The 22889-nt window shown below is 46.8% G+C and overlaps 1 protein-coding gene across 3 annotated transcripts in view; it reads left to right on the top strand.

Moving 5' to 3' along the window:
- Positions 1-3438: 3438 nt before the first annotated feature.
- Positions 3439-22889, top strand: part of OTOF (otoferlin) — a 90351-nt gene continuing 70900 nt past the window's right edge. For all 3 annotated transcript variants that reach the window (XM_065927211.1, XM_065927209.1, XM_065927210.1), the window contains exons 1-2: positions 3439-3517; positions 19400-19458. In XM_065927211.1, the coding sequence (XP_065783283.1) occupies positions 3439-3517; positions 19400-19458 (138 nt within the window). The remainder of the gene's footprint in view (positions 3518-19399; positions 19459-22889) is intronic.

Genomic DNA, 22889 nt, shown 5'->3' with positions numbered 1-22889 from the left:
GGGGGTGGGGCTTAGGTCTTTAGTTGGGAGTGGTGGTGCTGAGTGTGATGACAGACAGCCTCGAGGGTGCCAGGCTCTTTGCATCTCACCTCCAATCTGCTCCCCAGCTCCCCCTGCAACAGAGAGTCTGTGGTTCTGCAGTTTAGCCTCATCCAGCACAATCTCACTTCATCTGTCAGATGAGAGGTGTTACCTTCACAGTTCAACTCTCTCCATGTCAGCTGATGAAAATGTCAGCTTCCAGAATCCTCAGAAGGCCCTCTGGGACCAATGACAGTGGAACTGGGGGCCCCAGGCTTCCAAGAGGTGCAAGAGCAGGAAAACTGGGACCCAGGGAGGAAAAGGAGCTGAAACAAACAAATGGTTGCAAAGGAGGTAGAAGAGTCTCCACCCATCCTCCAAAATGCAACCACATCTGTTGATTTTCTAAATTCTCCATGCAGAACATGGGCTATGATAAGAACAACATTCGTGAAAGATGTAAAAGAATAACAATTAGTTCAAGGTGCCACACTCCAGAAAGGTGGTCCTGATGACCCCCACCCCCAGACAAAGTCCAGTGCCCACTCCCTCCCTCGATTCACAGCTTCTGAGCTGATTCTGCCCATGGACCCTTTGGCCTGGGTTCTATATGTCTGTGTTCTCTTCCATTTGTTGCTTTTGCTTGAAGGCCAGTACCATATCACATGCACGTCTGAAACCCCCACACCTGGTACTAGAAAGTTCACTGAACAACTTTACTAGAAAGTTGTACTAGAAAGTGAAAGTCACTCAGTCATGTCCAACTCTTTGCCACCCCATGGACTATACAGTCCATGGAATTCTCCAGGCCAGAATACTGGAGTGGGTAGCCTTTCCCTTCTCCAGGGGATCTTCTCAACCCAGGGATCGAACCCAGGTTTCCCACATTGCAGGTGGATTCTTTACTAGCTGAACCACAAGGGAAACCCAGGGATACTGAAGTGGGTAGCCTATCCCTTTTCCAGCAGATCTTCCCAACCCAGGAAACGAACCGGGGTCTCCTGCATTGCAGGCAGATTCTTTATCAACTGAGCTATCAGGGTAGTAAGAGTCAGCCAAATGGGTAATAGTTAGGAGAGTGGGAATTAAAAAGTGGGATCTGGCTTAGGTATCAGAAGGGTCAGTGGTTCAGCTGACAGGTACTCTGTTCTGACCGGGTGGAATTGCTACAGCTTTATAGATATGGAAACGGGAATTCAACAAGGTTACAGGCCTTGCTTAGGGTAAGTTCAAGGACTTTTTCCTATAGGAGGCCTCATGAAACTCAGCCCCTTCTTGAGAACCTCCAGAGGGCCTAGGGAGGGGATGGACATTTTTCCCCTGTAATGTACCTACAAACCTTACAAAGATCACCTGTTAGCCTTAGGGCTGGAACATGCTAGTGAATTTACTTTTTTAAAAATGGAGACATTCAACATCTATTTAATTAGACATTCACTTTTATTGCATAAATACAATATTCTAAAATATTCTCTAACTCAATATGTCTAGATAAAAGTGAGAAAGGAGAAGAATTTGAGGAAGGGAAGAGAGAGAAGGAATTAGAACACAAAGAAATTTAAAAAAATAGGATAAAGCAGGAAGGAAACACCTAGAAGGAAGGAAGTTCTTGCGACATCCTACAGGTCACTTGGACTGTAGAATTCAAAGGGAGTAACCTCTCGTCAGCATGCTGTTAAAATTTAATATTTCTTTGTTTTTAACCTTTTGACTGTTCAGCTAGGTCACCACGCTCACTCCTTCATCCTGTCAACGGTCACTGAATAGCCTACTATCCACAGGAGACTGTGCAAGCCTCTGGGGCTGCAAAGGGGCATCACTCCAGGGTCTCCCAGTTGGGGAGTCAGGGGAAGTAAGTGGAGCAGTCCAATGAAGCAGTGGATGAGAGAGGGTAGGGGCATCACAGACAAGGACCGACCCAGCTCAGGTGCCGTGCGGCTGCAGAGACACTTCCAGCTGAGTCTAGCCGAGATGCTGAGGGTGCAGCAGGGCATCCCGTGCAGAGCAAACGCAACAGCAAGGGTGCAGCTGGCCCTGCAAAGCCTCCAGGCTCAGGGATTCCAGCCTCCCGGGTCTCTTTCCCCCTGAGCCCCTCCTGGGTGTGCTGTTAGAAGAAAGGAGGGGCGGTTCTCCTTTGGTCCTTGGAAATTCTGCTGCAGACACCCTTCCCCCATCCCTGGGAGCTAACAGTTCTTCCCCAGCGCATCTTGCCACCTCTGGCGGTAGGACAGCGTGGGGTTAGTGCCTGGGCCCTAAAGCACTGCCCTTAGTAAAACATAAGCCTCTGAGGCCTTCACAGTCAGGCATCTCCAATCACACTGAGCCTGGCTCCTGGGCTCCCCAGAAACACCACTTCCACCCTCTCAGATCCCAAGGGGTCAGGACTGGCCTCTTAGGGTCATAACCTCCATGAAAGCAGAAGGTGGAAAGCATTCATCTTTCCTCTTAGGGCTTCCCTGATGGCTCAGATGGTAATGCAGGAAACCCGGGTTCTACCCATGGGTCAGGAAGATCCCCTGGAGAAGGAAATGGCAACTCACTCCAGTATTCTTGCCTGGAGAATTCCATGACAGAGGTGTCTGGCAGCCTACAGACCGTGGGGTCACAAACAGTAGGACATGACTGAATGACTAACACTTTTCTGAGGGTCTGGCCAGCAGGCACAGCCTGGATGTTGCCTGATAGATGCTGGTTTTCCAGTGGCAAGGCCCTGGGCTGGGATTTCTACCTAGCACAGTGTGACCCCCCCTGAACAACCAGGCCTGCCCCATCCAGGCCCCCTGAGTCTGGTGGGCAGCAGCAGCCCTGCTGGCCAACTTGACTGGTGGGGGGACAGCAAGGATCACCCTGAAACTGTGCAACAGCCTAGCTTCCAGTACACAAAGATCATCAAGTTCCTTCTCCTCCATTGGAGGGGGTGCCATCCCACACCAGCCTACCCCTCTCATGCCCACTCCCTTCTGCCCACTCCTGGTGGCAGGAGAGCTGGCCTGGCAGGCCCTGTGGAGGGGTGGGCTGGCAGCCCCGCTCCAGGAGCTGTGAGAAGACACCTGAAGCTGAACAGAGCTTTATCTGGGAGCAGGCGGCTGCTGAATAATGAATTCAGACTGTCTGCACTGCTAGGCTGCGCTCAGGCGCACCACACACACACACATACACACACACACACACACACACAGATACAAACATGCTGGGCTGACAACTTGGAGGGGCGGGGGCTGGCAGGGCTGTGAGTCTCTGTGAGTCGCTGGAGGGAGCCGCTGGGCTTGGTTGCCTTGGTCTCTGTGGGCAGCATCGGAGGGAGAGGAGGCGGCGGCGGAGAGGAGGGAGGCGTGAGTGTGCTGAGTGCTCCATCCACAGAGCTCGCTCCTTCCCCGGCTGCTCCCTCCTGGCGGTGCCCGGGCTCCCCACACCAGCATGGCCCTGCTCGTCCACCTCAAGACGGTCTCCGAGCTGCGGGGCAAGGGCGACCGGATCGCCAAAGTGACTTTCCGAGGTAGGGAAGCCCCCATCTTATGGGGACCCCCTGCTCTGGGCAGACGGGATAGAGCAGAGGGGAAAGGAGGGGTTGGAAAACTTCTAGCAGGCTTGGGGCAACGAAGCTTCTCATGGGCAGCTGTCTGCCCCTTGCCAGGCTAGCCATTATGATTTCTCTAAAATCAGGGTCCCCCTGTTTCTGTATCTGTGTGTGTGTGTCTCCCTGCACTGGCCAATGTGCCAGCCAGAGGATTGTAGAGTCCTTGGCCTATAGGAGGTCCTGGGGAGGCAAAAGCAAGAACCCCACCTCAGGCTCGGGGACCCTGGGCCCCCTCCTCCTCTCTCTCTCCCTCCTGCAGGCTGGTTTCCTTGGGCACAGAGTGGGGGTGGGGTCCCAGCCTGGAAGACCCAGGCTCCTAGAAACCAGCATGATGGAGATACTGTTGGCTTCTTTTAGGTCTGTCTATGGTCAGGGATCCTTTGAGCCCCATGGCCTCTCTCACTGTCAGTTCTCTTCCTAGCCGCCTAGCATCCAGTCAGCATTTACTATGACCTCTGTGCCACAGCTGGTGGCTGGGCATGACCCAGGCCTGGCCTTCAACGAGCCCACATCCAGTGAGACAGGAGGACCAGGGGACAGACAATAGGACAGGTGCGTGATACGATGAGGATGGGGACAAAAGTAGCATGCAAGCTACAGAAGCAGCATCCTGATGCAGGCTGGGGGAAGGGTAGTCAGGGAAGGCTTCCAGGAGGAGGTGACACCACAGCTGAAACCCAAGGGAACAGCAGGAAGGAGTAAGGTGAAGAGGTAAGGACAGAGCAGACAGAAGCAACAGGATGCCCAAGATCAGGAGAGGAGCTGGAACATGGGAACAGCCCGAGGCTCCATGAGCCTGAATCCCAGAGTAGGTGTGAGCAGAGCAGAGGAGGCAAGGCGACCTTCACTCCGGGGACAGTGGGCAGTCCCTGAAGATCAGGCTTACCTCTGCTTTTTACCCACCCACCTCTGCCTCTGCCTGGCCACAGCCCAGCCCCCTGGGCCAGGCACATCCCTGGCAGCCTTTGCCCAAAAGCCAGGTGCTCCTCACTAGACATGGCCCTTCCTCCCCTCGAGAGGGGCCTGAGGGTGGGGGCGGGGTGGGTGAGCAGGGGAGGAGCTGAACAAAGTCGCCAGACTAAAGAGCAGAATGAGCATCAGGGCCCAGGCTGGACACACGTCTGCACCTGTGTCAGGAGGGAGGGGGCAGCCCATGGGGCAGCCTTCCCAGGAGGTCTCCAAAAGCCCCTGGGGCATCCATATCACCCCCTTGGTTGGGCCAGCTCTGGGCACCAGGCCCTGGGTTGTCCTGAGGCTGCTGTCGTAGGGACAGGCCCAGGTAGAGGGGGCTGCGGGGTCCCTGCCAACAGGAGGGAGAGGAACCCCGACAGGAGGCAGAGGAACGGGGGCCTGGCTGCCTGTTGCTTCCCAAACCCACCCAGACTGCTTTCTCTGCAGTGCCCAAAGCTCCACGTGCCACCTGCCGGCTGGTGCTGCCTTTAGAAAAAGCCAGCCTGTCCTCTCAAGGGTCCCTGTGTTGGACAGAGCACAGTATTTGGGTCTTTAGCTACAGCTTGCGATGTTGCTGCTATGGCAGGATAGTCCAAGCTGCACATACCAGTCCCATTTCCAGGCAGAGAAACCAAGGCGTAGAGAGATCCATGTATCCTTGGTGGAGGCACCGAGGCATGGTGGGCCCAATCCACAAGTCCTCACCCCCAGCCCCAGTTCTCTGCCCTCAAGTCCTGTTTATCCCTTCTGGTGAGCTGGGGGTGAGCACCTTGTCTGTCTGATGTTCACCTTTTTCTTTGAGTGGTGAGGCCAGTCCTAGCTCAGGAACTAGCCTATTTGCAACCCGTACGCTCTGGACTGAGTGGAGGGTCCACTTCTGAGCTCTGCCTCTCAGCGGGCTGTGGTAGGTAGAGCTCCTGAGGAGGGGGGTTTGGGCAGCATGAACAGGCAGACGGCAGGTTTCCAGAATAAATCCACTGCAACAAACAGAGATGCCCCAGTCATTCACCTGCTGCTGCATTTGACTATAAATGCCCCCAAAGACCGACACTATAATTCAGAGGAAACTGACTCACTCTAGAATGTTCCACAGCATCCCCTGCACACAACCACTGGTGTCCAGGCAAGTCTCCTGCAGGGAGAAATGAGAAGCCAGTGAACAGTCAAAGGGAGATGCTGGCCCCGAGCTCCCCAGATCCCTTGAGTAAAGCTCAAGGCCAAGTGGTATAAGAGAGCACCAGGTGAGTTTTGTGTGGCCCTGGTACACAAATTGGTTGAAATACAGCTTGACTTTCTGTGTCGTGCCCTCTAGGGCACCGAGGAAAGAGCCCTATGGGACTCTGGTAGAGAAATCTCTAGCTATGGGGTCAAAAGCCCTGGGTCCCACTTGAATCCTGCTCTGGACTTCACCTCTGAAGTCAGTTCATCTCTGAACCTCAGTTTCCTCATCAGTAAAATGGGCATGATAATGAAACTCATCTCATCAGGTTGCTGGAGAAGGAAGTGGCAACCCACTCCAGTACTCTTGCCTGGAAAATCCCCATGGACAGAGGAGCCTGGCAGGCAGCAGTCCATGGGGCCGCAAAAGTCAGATACGACCTAGTGACCAAACCACCACTACCACCACCACCATCACCATCACCATCAGGTTGCTTCAGTGAAAAAATTAGGTATGGGAAAGCATTTAAGTGACCTCTGTGTTTATGAGGTGGCTGTTCCACTTCTACTTGGGGTGGCTGCTGGCCTCTGAGTCATCTTCTCTCCAGCCCAGCTTCCTTCTTCTGTCAGCCAGGAGGGAGGAAAGAAGGTACCATGGGTGAGATAGAGAGGAGAGATCACCTGAGAGGTTCCAACCTGTGCCAAGAGCAGGCAAACTGGCCCCAGCCTCTATCTGCAGGGACCCCCGGCCCCCCAGCTAAGATGTTCCACAGGAACCCAGGCTTGGGGTAGACTCCCTCCCCCCAGACTCCTGTTCCCATATGAGCTGGGCAGGCACCATCTTCATCCCCAGTCACCCATGTTTTCCCTCCACTCCAGGTCAGCTGGCCCTTCTACCCTCAGGCTCACTCGGCACACACCACACAGCTCCATCTGTAGCTTTTGACTCTCGCTGCCCCAGTGGCCCACTCCTAACTGGGGCCTGTCCTTATTCATTCATTCCCTGAATGTGCTGGCATTTGTGGCCAGGCCTGGAACCCCCGGGGGTAAAGAAGATGCAGTCCCTAACCTCAGGAGTCATGGTCCATTGAGTCAGACATGGAGACACCAGAAGGTGCGGACCCCAGTCCCCTCATGCTTGTGGACCACTGAGCCTTGGGTCTCTGCTTCACGTAAGGATGACGAAGACCGTGGTCCTCATTTAACCCAGAGGCTTTAATCAGGACTGGGAGGTCTGGGAAGGAGCCATCCTGACTACAGGACGCTACTCAGAAGGAGGCAGTGGGAGCTTAAGTTGTCCTTTTTCAACTCCTGAAATCATTCCCGGCATCAATCATAGCCACGGAAGGCAGGGTGGGAAGGGCCTCTAGGATCCTCCAGTCCAACTTTCTCCCTGTTTCTCAGCCCCTTCCATGCCCCTGGCCATGACTGTCTGGGGCCAGCCTCCTGGCCCTCCCTTGTTCTCCATCCCTGAGCTTTCTTGCCAGAATGCTGGGGTTGGGGCGTTGATGGGTGAGCTGGGTGATCTCTGGAAGCTGGGTCTGATCTCCACATAATTCTCCTGACCTGGTCATTGGCATAGAAGTTTGCTTTATCAACGCTTCCCCCTTGGCCCAGTTGACTTTTCCTCCCTCTCCTTCTCCCCACCCTACTCCATGGGTTCCCAATACACTGACTTCTTGCCATTCCCCAAAGGTGCCAGGTCTTCTTTATCTCCAGACCTCGAGACATTGTGTTTCTTCTGCCGCCTCCACCTTGAGAACTCCCACTGATTCTGTGCACCCTTCGAGGCCCAGCTCAGCTGTTGCCTCCTCTGTGAAGCCCTCCCTGCCGGCCTTGCAGTACTGATGCACACTCCTCCCACCGTTCACCTAGGGCACTCTATAGTTCAGAAGCTGCCCCTGTTTATATGCTGCTAAGGCTTCCCAGGTGGCACTAGTAAAAAATCTGCATGCCAATGCAGGAGACGAAAGAGACATGGGTTCGATCCCTGGGTCGGGAAGATCCCCGGAGGAGGGCATGGCAACCCCCTCCAGTATTCTTGCCTGGAGAATGCCATGGACAGAGGAGCCTAGTGGGCTACAGTCTAAGCACCTCCAAGACAGCGATCTGATCTTAGCTCTCCTGATTAAGCCCTATGCTAGGCACTGGGCCAGGTCATCAAAATGAATAGGAAATGGCATGTTTTTGAACTTGTTAGTGGGTTTGAATCCTTCATCTGTGGCACTGCCCCTCTGGCTTAGTATCCTCAACTGTGAATGTCCCCGCCCCCTGCTATCTATCCGAGAGAATCTTCCAGGGCCCCAGCGGGAGGCTAACTTCATCCTCTAGCAAATGTTGGGGAGTCCAGCTCTGGCCCACAGGTCAGAAGCAAGAGGGGCTATACAGCTCCCACCCCAACTCCTTCATGGAATATGCTTATTCTGTGTACCTAGAGTGCAAGGTACATGGTGGAGCTTTAAAAAAACCAGGATCTCACAATCCACTAGGGGAAAGAAATATGCGTAGATATAATGGAGAAATATTGCCAGCCATAGAGGGCCAAGGTGTGCTTAGGGGTAGGGCATAAACTGCAAGATGGCAGCTTGCCCCCGTACACACGTAAACACAGGTCAAGGAAAGCTTTTCGAGAAGACAGAGGAGACAGAGGAGGCAAGCTTAAGGAAGCACTTAAGCTGAGTCTTAAATAGCTGCTTGCACAAGTGGAGATGTGGAAGGAAGACGAGAATCTTTGCTCGGGGGAGACGAGGCCATTCTGGGTGAGGGACTGACAGGACCAGAGGCCAGAGGAGTGAAGTCCCAGTTAAATCCAATGGCCGGGCAGCCACTAGGTTTGGCTGCAGCAGAGGTGGCAGGCAGTCAGTGGAGGCCAGCAAGACTGGAAAGGACTGTGGGGCTGAGTGGGTGACTTCGTGCTGGGAAGGGGTTGGGGCCCTCGCTGAGCACTGAGGACAAGATTCCTCTACTCTCTGCTGCTGCAGGGGCCACCTCAGGTTCCAAGTTAGATTTATTTTCCCATTAAAAAGGCGAGCTTTCCCTCTTGGTGAGACATGGTTTCTCCGGAGACTTCTCTGCCATCCCCGATGAAGGAGGCAGTGAGGATCCCAGTGTCCCAGCCCTGAGATGCTCCTGGATGCCTGGACCTGCCTATGCACACTGGCCCCATTCAGCATCTCCTCTCTGGGAGGACATGGGGTGGGCAGTGTCCCTGGTGAAGGCGGCAGAGGGAGGGGACCCTTAGGACAGCTCTGCCGTGCACAGCTGGCTGTGGACATGGCTCCATGCCTCTGTGGGTTCCCTGATGTGTGCCTGCCTCCTCCACTATTCACAGCACTCACAGGTGGGGGGCAAGATCTTCTCTGCTGAAAGCCCTTGGTGATAAATGCTTCCCTCCCCCTCACCCCGCGCCACGCCAACCCAGCCAGAACAAACCAGCACAGACCTCAGAGAACAGCAGAGCATGCTGGATGTTGCCCAGGCCTCTCCTGCTCTGATGAGGAAGAGATCATTTTATGATGTTGTAACGACCATAAAATTGGCCTCTACTATAAATGTCCCTCAGCAAAAATGCTGCTGGGAGGAAATGTCCTCAAGATCAGACTTGCAAATAATTTCCCTGAATTGCAAAGTCTTGGTTATTCTACTCACCTTTACTGATAACACAAAATCTATATCCCTTCCACCTACCCCCATTCCTGGGTCTAATCTTTTTTTTTTCTTTTTCATTATTAACTTTTTAGAATGGAAAATCTCAAATAAATACAAGAGTAGGGAAAATAGTATTAGTACAGTTGCCCTCAAGTTCTCCCCATGCAGTCTTAACAGCTGTCAACTCATGAATAACCTTGTTTCATCTGTACCCCTTCCTACTCCCACCCTCCAAATTATTTGGAAGTAAATCTCAACACCACACCATTTCCTCTGTAAATATTCAGTATATAGATATAAAAATCAAGGGCTCAAAAACAAACCACATATCATTCATAAAAATAATAATAATTCCTTAATATTATCAAGTATCAGTCACTGATCATTTCTGATTGTCTCATTGATGTCATAAACTCCTTCCCAGTTCACTAAAAGCTATATTTCAATGTGTTTTGTAAGTCAAGTATTTAGTCATCAGTTCACTCCTTTCATTCATCCAGGTAATGATATTCATTGAGAGCTAGTTATGAACTAAGTGCTATTCCAGGCAATGGAGTGACAGCAGTCAATGAGACAGACATGGTCCTTGCCCTCAAGGGGAAGACAGCCATTGTACAGGTCACTGTGAGTGTGATGAGTGTTCTGGAAAGAAAGTGATGGGTGCCAGGCCGCATGAGGTGAGGGAGACCCACTCAGATCAGGAGCTCCCAGACCCTCCTAAGAGGGTGAGTCAATGAGATGAAGCTGGATAAGCACACAGGCCCAGGGAGGAGATTTGCTGAGCAGGGGGTGGGCTGATATTTAAACACCCTTGAGTGAGGATAGTATGTTGGCAGAGGATACACTCACAAAACGCCCCAATGCAGGCAGAGGGGCTCCTGTCAGTACAGATATAATGGTGTGGAACTGTGTCAAGGGCTTGGGGAACAAGGAGTGCTGGCAGGGCCTGGGCTGGGAGTGGGTGGAGGGGAGGCTGGGCTCAAACACAGAGGGTCTTCAGCGTCACACCCTGGAGTTTGAACTTTGCCTTGTGAGTGGGAGTCACCAAGGCTCTTGGCAGGAGAATGGGGTGGGAAGATCTGATTTGGGGAAGCACACTCTGGAGGCCAGAAGCCCAGGGAGGGGCAGTGACACAGGCAGAGGGTTGAACCTCAACAGGGGGCTGTGGGTTTGGAGAGAAGGGGTGGCATTGGTTCGGAGAAGGGGCAGCTCTGGGGTTGACGGTAAGCAGGAAGGTAGGGCCAGTTTGCCTCTGGATTCCGTACTTGAGTACCTGGGTAGACAGTGAGGCCACCAATGGGGGAGGCAAGGAAGAGCAGGTTTGGGGCACACGAAGAGGATGGGCTTGCTGCAAGTCATTCTGGTGAGTATGTCCCTGGGAAGCCAGAAACTGGGCTTGGTACCCTGTGCACGCAGAAAGGGGTTGGAATCCAGTGGTTGGGAGTACAGATGGTAAGGTCTAGGAGAAGGTGAGATATGGTTGGTTCTTACGGGGCTGGTGTGGGATCCAATGGGAATGTTGATATACGTGAAAGGCTCTACAAACAAACTATAAATTGCTGTGCAACATAAGGATTATGCTAATTATTCCGGGGCCCCTCACACTGCAACCTTCTACAGAGAGAGAAAGAGAGTAAACTGTGTCCTGGGGACCCCATGGCCCCAAGGATTGGCGGGGCAGGAGTTCTCCTGCCCATTGTTGACACCCCAAATTCTGCCAGATGTGAGGATGATGGGGCAAAAACACCTGGACCATCACCATCCAGGTGGGCTCCTCCAGCGCAGGTACCTCACCAGGTTCCCTGGGGCCAGCACAGTGCACAGCACAGACCCCAAACAGAAGAGACAGGGAAGCAGGACAGCTTATAAGGCGCAGCCGGAGGAGCCAAGCGGTTAGCAGCGGGGATACTGAAGCCGCCGAGCCAAGCAGCACCAGTCAGTGGTCTGTTTCCTCCCCTGACAGTTCCAGAAAGGGCTCCTGAGACAGAGAATACCACGTGATCATTTCTACCTTTGGCCTCTTGTCTCCTTCCTGCCTGGATTGATCTTCCCCCGAGAGATTGGCTCAACAGTCATCGCTTCTATTTTGTTTTATATTTCAGAGCAAACAGGCTCATCAACTTAACTGGAGGTCAGTTTTCACTCAATAGCTTTTTTAAAAAGCCAAGGTTTAAGAAAAAGTCAGGACTGCAGTTTTAACAATATTTTTTTACTCCATTTAAGGATGTAAAAAGAGTCACCTGTCCATTATGCTTCATTATCTTCCCAGTGCCTGACACAGGGAAGGTACTCTGCACAGCTTGTGGGTCACTGAGACCTCAGCCTCCTCCATCTGTCACAGAGTGGGAGAACCCAGCATGCACCAGTTACTGAGTGTGCGGCTGGTTCTGTCCTAGGCTCAAGGGGAAGCACCACACTCTCTCTCTACCTTAGTGCCGGGGTCTGAAAAAAAATGGGAACCAAAGCCATCAGTCAGACAGAAGAATCAGTGTGAGGCAGCACCTGCAAGGAAATACAGGTTTGAGCTGAGCCAGAGGGATGGGGTTTCCAATCCCTGCCCTGCCCCTGCCTCTCAGGTGGATCCCTGACCTAAGCCTGAGTTTCCACTGAGTCCCTGGGTGTTAACAGGGTGAGGGAAGGGGAAATAAATAAGTGGAGGTAAGAAATGATATTTAAGTAAGATTTGCAGAAAACAAAGGGTAAGAGGTAGATGAGGCCTCCATCTAACTGAGAAATGGGGCAAAGGAAGGGACAACCTCCTCTGTGGGAACCTCAGGGACTCTACAGAACCCAAACCTGGCTCTCTGACTTGCTGGCGCTCTTTGAAGAGCACACATTATTTAAGGAACTGAAGGAATAGCTGCTTTCCTGGAAAATTCTTTTCAATAGAATTTCTTCATTCTACTGTACCCTCAGTTGTCATTATAAAATTCAATAGAATGTGTTCCTCATAGGGGAAGAAGTGTTATTACAGGAGAGAATCAGAAACAACTGAACAATAAAGTCCTTAGCGACATGGAAGATTTGACAGCATCATCAAGCACCTTGACCTAACTGGCATTTCTAGAACCTTTCACTCCCAAACTGAAAAAATACACATTCTTCTCATGTGTACACAGAGTACTTATCAAGACAGACCGTATATGAGGTAATTAAACAAGTCACAATGCATTTCAAAAGACCAACATCTTACAGAGTATATTTTCTGACCCCACTGGCATTCAGTTAGAAATAAAACACATAAGAGATCTTTAAAAGTTCCAAATATTCAGAAATTAAATGATACCCTTCTAAATAACCTGTGGTCAAAGAGAAAACAAAGCAAAATCATGACATTTCTAACTGGATGTTAATGAAAATACAACACATCAACATTTATACTTTAAATACTTACAGCAGAAAAGAAAAATATATACAATCAATGATTTAGGTTCCTGTCTTAAGAAGCTACTAAAAGAAAAGCAAATTAAACCCAAGAATAGAAACATTATGCTAAGTGTAGCAAGCCAGGCTCAAAAGACCATATATCATAGGATTCCATTTGTATGAAAAGGTCAGAATAGAAAAAAATATAAAGACAGAAAATAGATTAGTTGTTGCCAGGGGCTGGAAAGAGAAGATGAAGGAAAGTTATTGCTAATGAGTATAGGGTTTCTTTTGGGGTGATGAAAATATTCTAGAATTAATGATGAAGGTTGCACAACCTTGTAAATATACAAAACTCACTGATTTGTACACTTTCAATGGGTGAACTCTATAGTTTGTGAATTATGTTTCAATAAATAAAAATAAATTTAATCTAAAAGATTAAATCCACAGATAATAAAAGAAAAGAAAAAGAAGACAAACAGCATAGAAAAATAACAGAGTTCTTTTTAAAAAAATAATAAAATAGGTAAAGTATAGCAATATTGAACAAGAATAAAAGCAAGAAAACACAAATTACCAATATCAGAAAGGAAAGAGGGGATATAATTACATTAAAAGGAAAATGAGGGAATATTATGAATAATGTTATCTCAATAAATTTCTACAACTCAGATGAAAGAGACAAATCCCTTGAAAAATAACTGACCAACATTGACACAAAAAAGCCCAGTACCTATTAAAGACATCAATTTTGTATAACAAGGATAAAAATAAAGATGTTGATGGTGGTGGTGTAAACTGCTTTTCCATAAAGAAGACTTCAGGTCTGGATTGCTTCACTGGTAAATTCTAAAAAATACTTAAAGAAAAAATAATGCTAATCTTACATAAACTTTCAGAAAATAGAGAAGAATGAACATGTTGTAACTCATTTTTGATACCAAAATCTGATAAAGACTTTGTACAAATAGAAAATTAGAGCCCAATATCCCTCATGAACAAAGATGTAAAAATACTTAACAAAATATTAATCAGTTGAATAGCACTATACAAAAGAGATAGCAAATCAAAAAAAAAAAAAAGAGAGAGAGCACCTCATAACAAGTGAGCTTTATCCCAGGAGTGCAAGGTTGGTTTAAAATTGTAAAAATAATGACTGGCTAGAACTCTAGTACCAATATTGAATAAAAGTGGACAACCTTGCCTTGCTTATGATATGGATATAGAAATGGCCAATAAACACATGAAAATGTGATCATCATTAGTCACTGGAAAAATTAAACTCAAAAACCAAAATCAATTACAACTCCACATGCACTAAAATGTAAAAGTCTGACAATAACCAAATGTTGGTGTGGATATAGAACAATTATATTTTTTTACATTGTGGGTGGAATTATAAAATAGTATAATCACTTTGCAAATCTGTTTGGCAATTTCTTCCAAAGTTAAACATAAACATATGCTATAACCCAGTGATTATGCTGTTAGATATTTCCCCAAGAGAAATGAAATGATAGTTGCACAAAAATAATTCTGTAAGAATGTTCACAGCATCTTTACTCACAACATTTCATGACATTGAAAGCATTCCCAAAAGTATGAACAAGAAAATGGATAAACAAATTATAATCTATTCATACTACAGAAATTGCTCAACAATAAAATTGAATGAATTACTGATATATGCAACCACAAAACTGCATTTTGGGTGAATCACAAAAGTATTACATTGACTGCAAGAAGTCAGACACACAAAAGTACATTTTGTATGATACCATTTATAAAAGTTTAAAATCAAAAGTTAGAAATCAGAGCAGTGGTTTACCTATGAGGGGTAGAGATTGATGGAGTAGGGGGGTGCAGGGAGGGAGTGTCTTGAGAATTGGAAATGTTCTTGATCAATGTGTCTTGATTATATGGTGAGCACAAAAGTATATGCATTTATCAAAACTCGTTGAGTTCTGCACTTAAGATCTGTGAATGCAATACTGTAAAGCAATTATCCTTCAATTAAAAATAAATAATTTTTTAAAAAAATCTGTGAATGTAAATTTTACCTTGTTTAAAAAAAGAGCTAATATACCTAAAATACCTAGACTTTGAAAAATATTACATAAGATGGGGTAGAAAATTGCTCCTGATTATATACTACTAAAAATAAGCTACAAAATGTGATTCATAATAGAGGAAATCATTTTTATATTTAAGACACAATTTAAATGTCAAAAGAAAAAGAAGAACTCTTTAGCAGAATAATAGCCGTCTTTTAATTGGGTAATGAGCTATGTACTAGGTGTATAAGCACTATCATTTTCTCCATTTTATGGATGAGGAAACTAAGACAAAGACTGGTTAACTTCTTCGAGAGCATAATACCAGCAAGTGATAGAGCTGGGCTTCGAACTCAGGGAACCTGGCCCATGAGCCTTAACCAGCATCCTGTGGCCCCTTGTGCTTGTAAGGGACTTGATGCTTTACTCAGACTTTCAAAGAAACAATCTCTTGCTGACCCTCACAGTGGTTCCAGGATGTAGGGTTATCCAGGTTAAATGCCTCCAGTTTAGAGATGATGGGCTTCCCAGGTAGGGCAGTGGTAAAGAATCCACCTGCCAATTCAGGAGGCACAAGAGAGGTGGGTTCAATCCCTGGGTCAGGAAGATCACCTAGAGGAGGAAATGGCAACCTCTTCCAGTATTCTTGCCTGGGAAATCCTATGGACAGAGGAGAGTGGCAGTCTACAGTCCATGGTCACAAAGAGTCACGCACATTAGAGATGATGACTCCGAGACCCCAGGGGTTGAGCAGCCAGCTCCAGGCCTCCAGCCTGAGCCTCAGTACATGGCCCCAAACCTCGGCTAGACCTGGCTCTTTTTCGGTACACAGGGCCCTGCCTTCCCAGAGTCATAGAGGTAGCTAACCTTTGAAAAGGAGCAGGCTGATTGGAACTGGGGGGAATGAAAATAGCAGGGTCGCCCCTCTTGAGTTGCTGTTGGGAAACAGTGGGAGAGAAGATTCTGGGGCCATCAGAGCACTGTGATAGGGAACGGGGTGACTGCCAAGCCACCCTCCATACAGTCCATACCAGGCAGTGCAGACGGTGAGGATGGCTAATTTGAAACAATGCAAAGAAATAGTAGTGGCAGGTCTCAGTCGCAAGCAGAGGGCTTTGCCCTTCTTCTCAGCTCACACAGGGAAAAGCATAAATCAGGTGCTGACACGGCCCAGAGGGCTAGGTCCTGGGCAAAACTGCCATGTCTCTGAAGCTTGTCCTCAGGACATTCTCTTTCCCCTTAATGGTCCACTCCCCCCAACCCCAGGCCCTCTCAGGACCCCAGGACACCCCCCTTCACCCCAGGTTTTCCTTTGGGGGGCTGCTCCCTGAGAGGAGACCCTTTTCATTCTTCCCTTCACCATCACTATATTGTCCTGCAGCCCGCTCCTACTGGCTCTGTGGTCTGCTTCAGCCATTCAAACCTTTGCTCACTCTGTTCTCTGCCTGAGTCCATTCTCTCTCCCTTTCCCTCATTCTCTTTGAATTTCTACATTCTATCTGACCTTCCAGTGTTAACTGCCCATACTTCTACAGTGTCTCCCTTGACCTGCTAAGTTGAAGTCATTTTTTTCTTTCTCCTGTGTTCTCAATTTATTTTCACTTTTTTGCATGCCAACAACCAAATTTTGCCTTATATAGTAGCCTTTTACATGCCCGACCTATCCCCACCTTTGGATAGTAATAAGGTTCTTCAGATCACATCCTGATTCTAATTATCTTTGTGAAACACCTGGCCCACCCTCCTCCATGGCCAAATGACTGTGCTTTCAGCAGAAATAGAAGACCCTCTTATGTGCGAGAATGAATGAACATGCACCAACTCACAGCTCAGTCGCTTCATGCCTGCCTGTTCTCAAGGTCTGGCGCTAGCAAGGTAAACTAGAAGAGAGCTGTTTGGTGCAGATGGGATGTTTCACACTCTTAAGTCACATTGCATGAAAGCTAGTGCTCCATCCTGCATGATGAGACAAGAATCTCATTTAGGATAGTAGTGGCAGCATGGATATTTCCAAATGGCAAATGACATACAACTTACTTCGATTAAGCTTTGGATTCCTGGTCCACTCTATTTGGATATATCTGATGTCATGGCACTCATTACAGTGTGATCACAGAGTCTGCTATTCAAACTTCATTTATTTACTCAAGGAGGATTTTATTTCAAACCAAAGAGCTCAGCTCTATCCCATAAGCCTCCGAAGGAATGAAGGATGCTGTTCAATTTTCCCCAACTAATCTCCTGCTCATTCTATGCACAAAAGCCTCTCACCTGTACAGAACAGCCATACCCTTTCTCTCAAGCCTTATTCTCAATCTCGGTGGCAACAATGGTGATTGGATATTGGGATTTTCAATGGTTTTGTCTGAAAGTCATTTAAAATGGAGCTGAAATGTCAACAAGACTGGTATTGAGTAGAGTAGACGTTAAGTGAAAATGAACTTGAAATGAGAGATGGGATGAGTAATCCCCACTGATAAATTGGAAAGGGGCTCTGGTTTAGTGAATAGAAAAGGCCCACTGGCACAATCAATGCCCCTGTACAAATCCTCCTAAAAAGTGAGTTTCCAAAACTGCTTAATGACATTCTCTTTTCTTAATAAGGTGTCCTTTCCACTGTTCTGTACCATTGATTTGATTTTTTTTCAGGAAACCTTTTTTTTTTTAATATCTAGAGGTAAAATTTAGCTCATCCTGTTTGACAATATTCAACCACACTTAAATCCCTGGAGCCTAAGGCAACGAGGTTTTACTGCTTTTCGAAACAGAGTCCTACTGCAGTGGCTGATTTCGTGGTGTTTTATGTCTTTTCCAATGAGGCTGTAGGAAATAGACAAGCAGAGGAAGGTTTGAACCCTGGTGGCTTCAGGCAGGTTTGAACCCTGATTGCATCTTGCACTCTCCCTCCCACACACCCTCCCCTCTGGCTGGGTTGCTCAGTTTCACTCCAGGAATCCCTTGAACACAGCCATATCCAGGCTTCATTACCATCTTTCAGGATGAAAAGGCCTTTGATTATTCCGAACAGCAGGTCCTTGGGGGAGCCCCAATGCACAGATATGCCCACCTGATTTTCAATTTGTGTTGCATATTGCCTGTGGGAAAAATTAAAAGAGGCTCAGGTACCATCCTTCATGCTTCCCTCTCCTCTCCCAGCTGCCTTGGGGTTTGTCGTTGAGAGTTTTCTTTTCAGTTTTTTGTTTTGCTTTGTTTCGTCCCCGGTTAGTGCTAAAGAGTCTTTCTTTCCCATCTGTCTACTCCATATCTATTTTTTGTGTCTCTAGCTTTTTCTTTATAGCTTTGTCTCCATTATCTGAGATGCCCCACATGCCTCCCCACATGCCCCTGTCCTCCAAGCATGCACACACACACACACACACACACACACACACACACACATGCACAACGCACGCATGCACACATGCACACACACACACACATAAACACACACACATACCTCCTTCCTCAGACCATCCACCTAGACACAAACGCCCTGGCACAAATCCCTGGCTACCTCCTTGTCAGCTCCATACTGAGCTAAGACTTGCTTCTAAATTCTTAATACCAGGCAAGCCCTGGAGATCTCTGTACCAACCCTCATTACACAGATGAGGCCACCAAGGCCAGAGGAGAGAAGTGGGTCCCAGGGGACCGGGGCCCCCTCACTGTGGAGGATCAGAGGGGACTCACTCCAGTGCCTCCCTGGCTGGACGCTGATCCTGCCAGGTCTCCAGGTGTTTCCAGGGAGAGGAGCATGGCGTGCTCCCCCACCACCAAGTCTTTCCTGATTCCCCAGCCTGCCCACTGGTGACAACCCACAGTAACCTTCAGAATGGGGCAGATTTCAACCCGGAAGTAGCACTTCAGTGAAATGGTCTGCTGATTTAGGTTTGTTGTTGTTGTTCATTTGCTCAGTTGTGTCCAACTCTTTGCGACCCCATGGACTGCAGCACGCCAGGCTTCCCTGTCCATTACCAACTCCCAGAGTTTACTCAAACTCATGTCCATTGAGTCTGTGATGCCATCCAACCATCTCATCCTCTGTCGTCCCCTTCTCCTCCCGCCTTCAATCTTTCCCAGCATCAGGGTCTTTTCCAATGAGTCAGCTTTTTGCATCAGGTGGCCAAAGGATTGGAGCTTCAGCTTCAGCATCAGTCCTTCCAATGAATATTCAGGGTTCATTTCCTTTAGGACAGACTGGTTTGATCACTTTGCAGTCAAAGGGACTCTCAAGAGTCTTCTCCAGCACCACAGTTCAAAGGCACCAATTCTTCGGCACTCAGCCTTCTTTATGGTCCAACTCTCACATCTGTACATGACTGCTGGAAAACTGCACCACCTGGGAAGCCCTGGTTTAGGTTGGTGGGGACTTGAAAGCATTCTTTCAGTTATAAAAGAAGCCCAGTCACTGAAAATGTCAAACTCAAGTGGTAACAGTAAAAAACAAATCAAAGCCATGATGCTTTCAATATCTTCTCACTTCCCCTGCCCACTGATAACCACTCTTAATGGTTTGAGATTTTTGCCCATTTACAAATAAAAGAACAGTGTTTGGGGTTTTTTAAATAAGCAATTTGCTGTCCAAGGAGGGCTGACTATAATTTCCTCTTTTCCCCACCAGGGCAGTCCTTCTACTCCCGGGTCCTGGAGAGCTGTGAGGATGTGGCTGACTTCGATGAGGTAGGAAGCCCTTGGGGCAGCACAAGTCCCTGCCCAGAGGGGAACCAGCACCTCCCTGCTTCCTGGGTGTGCACTGGGCCCGCACAATGGGGGGTGGGGGGCAGGTACGTGGAGGAGCGGCCTGTCCTGAGCTCCTTGCTTCCTAGGAGGAGGCAATGATGGGAGCTGTGGAGGCACCTTTCTGTCCCCTCCACCCAGACCCCTCTCAGGGATCTCTGTACAGGAGAGCCCCGTGTGGAGTGACTGGCTCAGAGAAGGGCCAATGGGTCCATTCAACAGGCCTAGAGTGGTTTCCCTTCCCATGTTCCCTGGGCATAAGGAAGCCCTTGCTAATTGACCTGGCTTCCCACAAATACAGCCTAGAGTGGTTTCCCTTCCCATGTTCCCTGGGCATAAGGAAGCCCTTGCTAATTGACCTGGCTTCCCACAAATATAGTCTCACCCAGACCTCACCCCTTCCTCTCCAAGAGTTAGTGGACTATTTCTCCCACTGTGTCTTCCCAGGAAATTGTTTTGTTCTTTGCAACTTGGGTTGGGAAGATCCCTTGGAGAAGGGATAGGCTACCCACTCCAGTATTCCTGAGCTTCCCTTGTGGCTCAGACAGCAAAGAATCTGCCTATAATGCGGGAGACCTGGGTTTGATCCCTGGGGTGGGAAGATCCCCTGGAGGAGGGCATGGCAACCCACTCCAGTATTCTTGCCTGAGAATCCCAATGGACAGAGAAGCCTGGTGGGCTGCAGTCCATGGGGTCAGGAAGAGTCAGACATGACTGAGTGACTAAGCACAGCACTTAGTTATTTCCCTCTTTTTATTCCGTATTTCATATATTTGTGTCTTCTCTCTGTTTTTCTTGGTCAGAAAGAAAGAAAATCTCTTGCTAAATATTTGTTTATCTTATTAATCTTTATAAGGAACCAGCTTTTGGCTTCATTAATCTTTCCTGTTGTTGTTCTCCATTTCATTGATTTCTGCCCTGTTCTTAATTATTTCCCTTCTGTCTATTTATTTTATTCTACTCTGTGGCTCTTTTCCTAACTTCTTGAGTATGAAGCCTTTATTTTTAACTTTTCTTGTTCCTTAATAAATGTATTTGAATTTTGCTCTATGTACAGTTTGAACTGTATTCTATAAACATTTACATATAATATCTTCATTATTACTTGGTTTTAAATATTTCTTACATTCCTTTATGATTTTCTTTTTAAACCCAAGAGTTATACAATAATGTTGTTAGTTTCCAAATGTATTTATGAAATTATAGCTCTTTATTTTATTCACTTCTAGTTTTATTGCACTATGATCAAAAAACAGAGTCTGTACGATATTGATCCTTTGGAATTTACTGAGACTTTTCTTATGGCCTTAATTTGTGGTCATCAGTGCTCCTTCTGCTTAAAAGGAATTTGTTCAGTGTGGGGTTCTATCTGTAGCTCAGTATAAACTTGTGTTTATATCATATAAGGTCAAGCTTATTATTAATATTATTCATTTTTTCAGAGGTCTTGTTTATTTTTCTCTGCTTGATCTATCAGTTTCAGTAATGATGTAATAAAATCTACTGCTACTATTATTGATTTATAGATTTCCCCCTCCAGTTCTATCAGTGGTTTCTTGATGTGATTTGAAACTTACCAATTGCCTGTTGCATTCATTACGGCTGTATCATCTTGCTTATTTTTCCTTCTACCAGTATGTAATGTCTTTCTATGTCTTTTATGTTGTTTTTGCATTAATTTCCACTTTGCCAGATATTCAAGTTGTTATCTCAGCCATTTCGTTTAGTTTGCGTGGTATATCTTTTTCAATCATTTTAATTTCTTAGTATGTATTATTTCATGCTCTTATTTTCAATAATACTATGTTTTTAAAGTCAAACGTGTCTTCTTAAGGCATATATTATTAGATCTTATTTTTTTCCTCCAATATGAGAATCTCTATGATTTAATTGATTAGTTTAACCCATTTACCTCTGAAATTGGTATTACTATAAGGCTTATTTCTACCACCATCTTATTTTATATTTTCCATTAACTATAATTTCTGTTTCTTGTTTTCCCCTACTTTCTAGCTTTCAATTGGGTAAATGGAATTTTTCTTGTTAGTTGGAAAGCTATGCATTCTATTTTTGTTTTCAAGGTAGTCACCCTTCCATACTCATATTTATGTAATCCTGCTGAGCACTCAAACAAATAAGTAATTATAATTTCTCTTAATATGACAAGTACCTTAATACTGCCTCATGCTTCTCTGATTTTCCCACTTCAGCCCACATCCTCATGCTGATATTATCTAGATTAGAATTTTAATTCTAGTTTCTTATGATTGTATGTTCTCTTTTTCCTTTATTTGTCCTAGCCATCTTTGTTCTTTTGGAAGACAATAGCCCTTACCATGATACTTGATCACCTTTACTTCTCATATCTTTTGAAGTATCTCTTGGAATTGTTTTTCTTCTTATTTGAGTACCTCCTCCAAAAGCATTTTTAATTTGAATCTTTATGTAGCAAACTTTCTAAAGCTGTATAAATCTGAGAATGTATTTCTTATTTCTTCAAATTTGAATGAGAATTTCACTAGATATGAAATTTTAAGCTTGAAGTTCTTTCCTTCAGAACTTCAAAAATATCATTCCCTATTCCTGGTGGGAAATCCAATGGTCACTGATTCTTGTCCGTTGGTGGGTGATCTTTTCTTTCTCTCTGGAAAATAAAATACAATTCATTTATCTTTTAAGTTCTTAAGTTTTAATATATTGTGTCCAATTGTGGGTTTCCTGATATTTCCTGTTGTGCACTATTTTGTGAGCTCTTTCAAATCTAAGGCCTTTCAGCTTTGCCTTATTGTAGAAAATTCCATCTCCATTATTTTTTTTCAAACATTCAGTTTTTATAGTGTCCTTGCTGCTTCAGTTCCTGTGATCAGATGTCAGTACTACTTAAGCTCCATTTCTTATCTTTTCTGTTCTGTTGTTGTTGTTCAGTCATCCTTTCCTGTTGTCTTTGGAGGGAGTTCTTCAAATGGATCTTCCAGGTTACTGATGTTCTTTTTCCTTGTGACTCGAACTTGTTTCGTATTGCTGATACCTGTTTTTATGGACCATTCATTCTAATGATCCTGCTCCAGTTGTACAGTTCAGTGTGTTGTCTTTCTTTTATAGACAAGATACTCTCCCCATCTCTTTACTTTGCTCTGTTTGAGCTCCCTTGGTGTCAGCATCCCTGTCTGGTAATGAGTACTGAGCAGCCATCAGAGGCTGCTGTCAGTCTGTAGGGGCTGAAGGGCAGGCGAGAGCACCGGGGTGGCAGGGGGGTGGCCAGTCACCACAGAGTCAGGGTCTCATCTCTAAGCCTTAAAGGAGAGATGTGGTTGACAGAAGGCATGCAAAACTTTTTAACAAACTAGCTCTGGGGGTTCAATGAAAGGAGGTAT

The sequence above is a fragment of the Muntiacus reevesi genome, chromosome 3 (assembly GCF_963930625.1).
Source record: "Muntiacus reevesi chromosome 3, mMunRee1.1, whole genome shotgun sequence".
Classification (NCBI taxonomy): domain Eukaryota; kingdom Metazoa; phylum Chordata; class Mammalia; order Artiodactyla; family Cervidae; genus Muntiacus; species Muntiacus reevesi.
The sequence above is the reverse complement of the archived record's forward strand: the minus strand, read 5'-3'. Positions and strand labels throughout refer to the sequence as shown.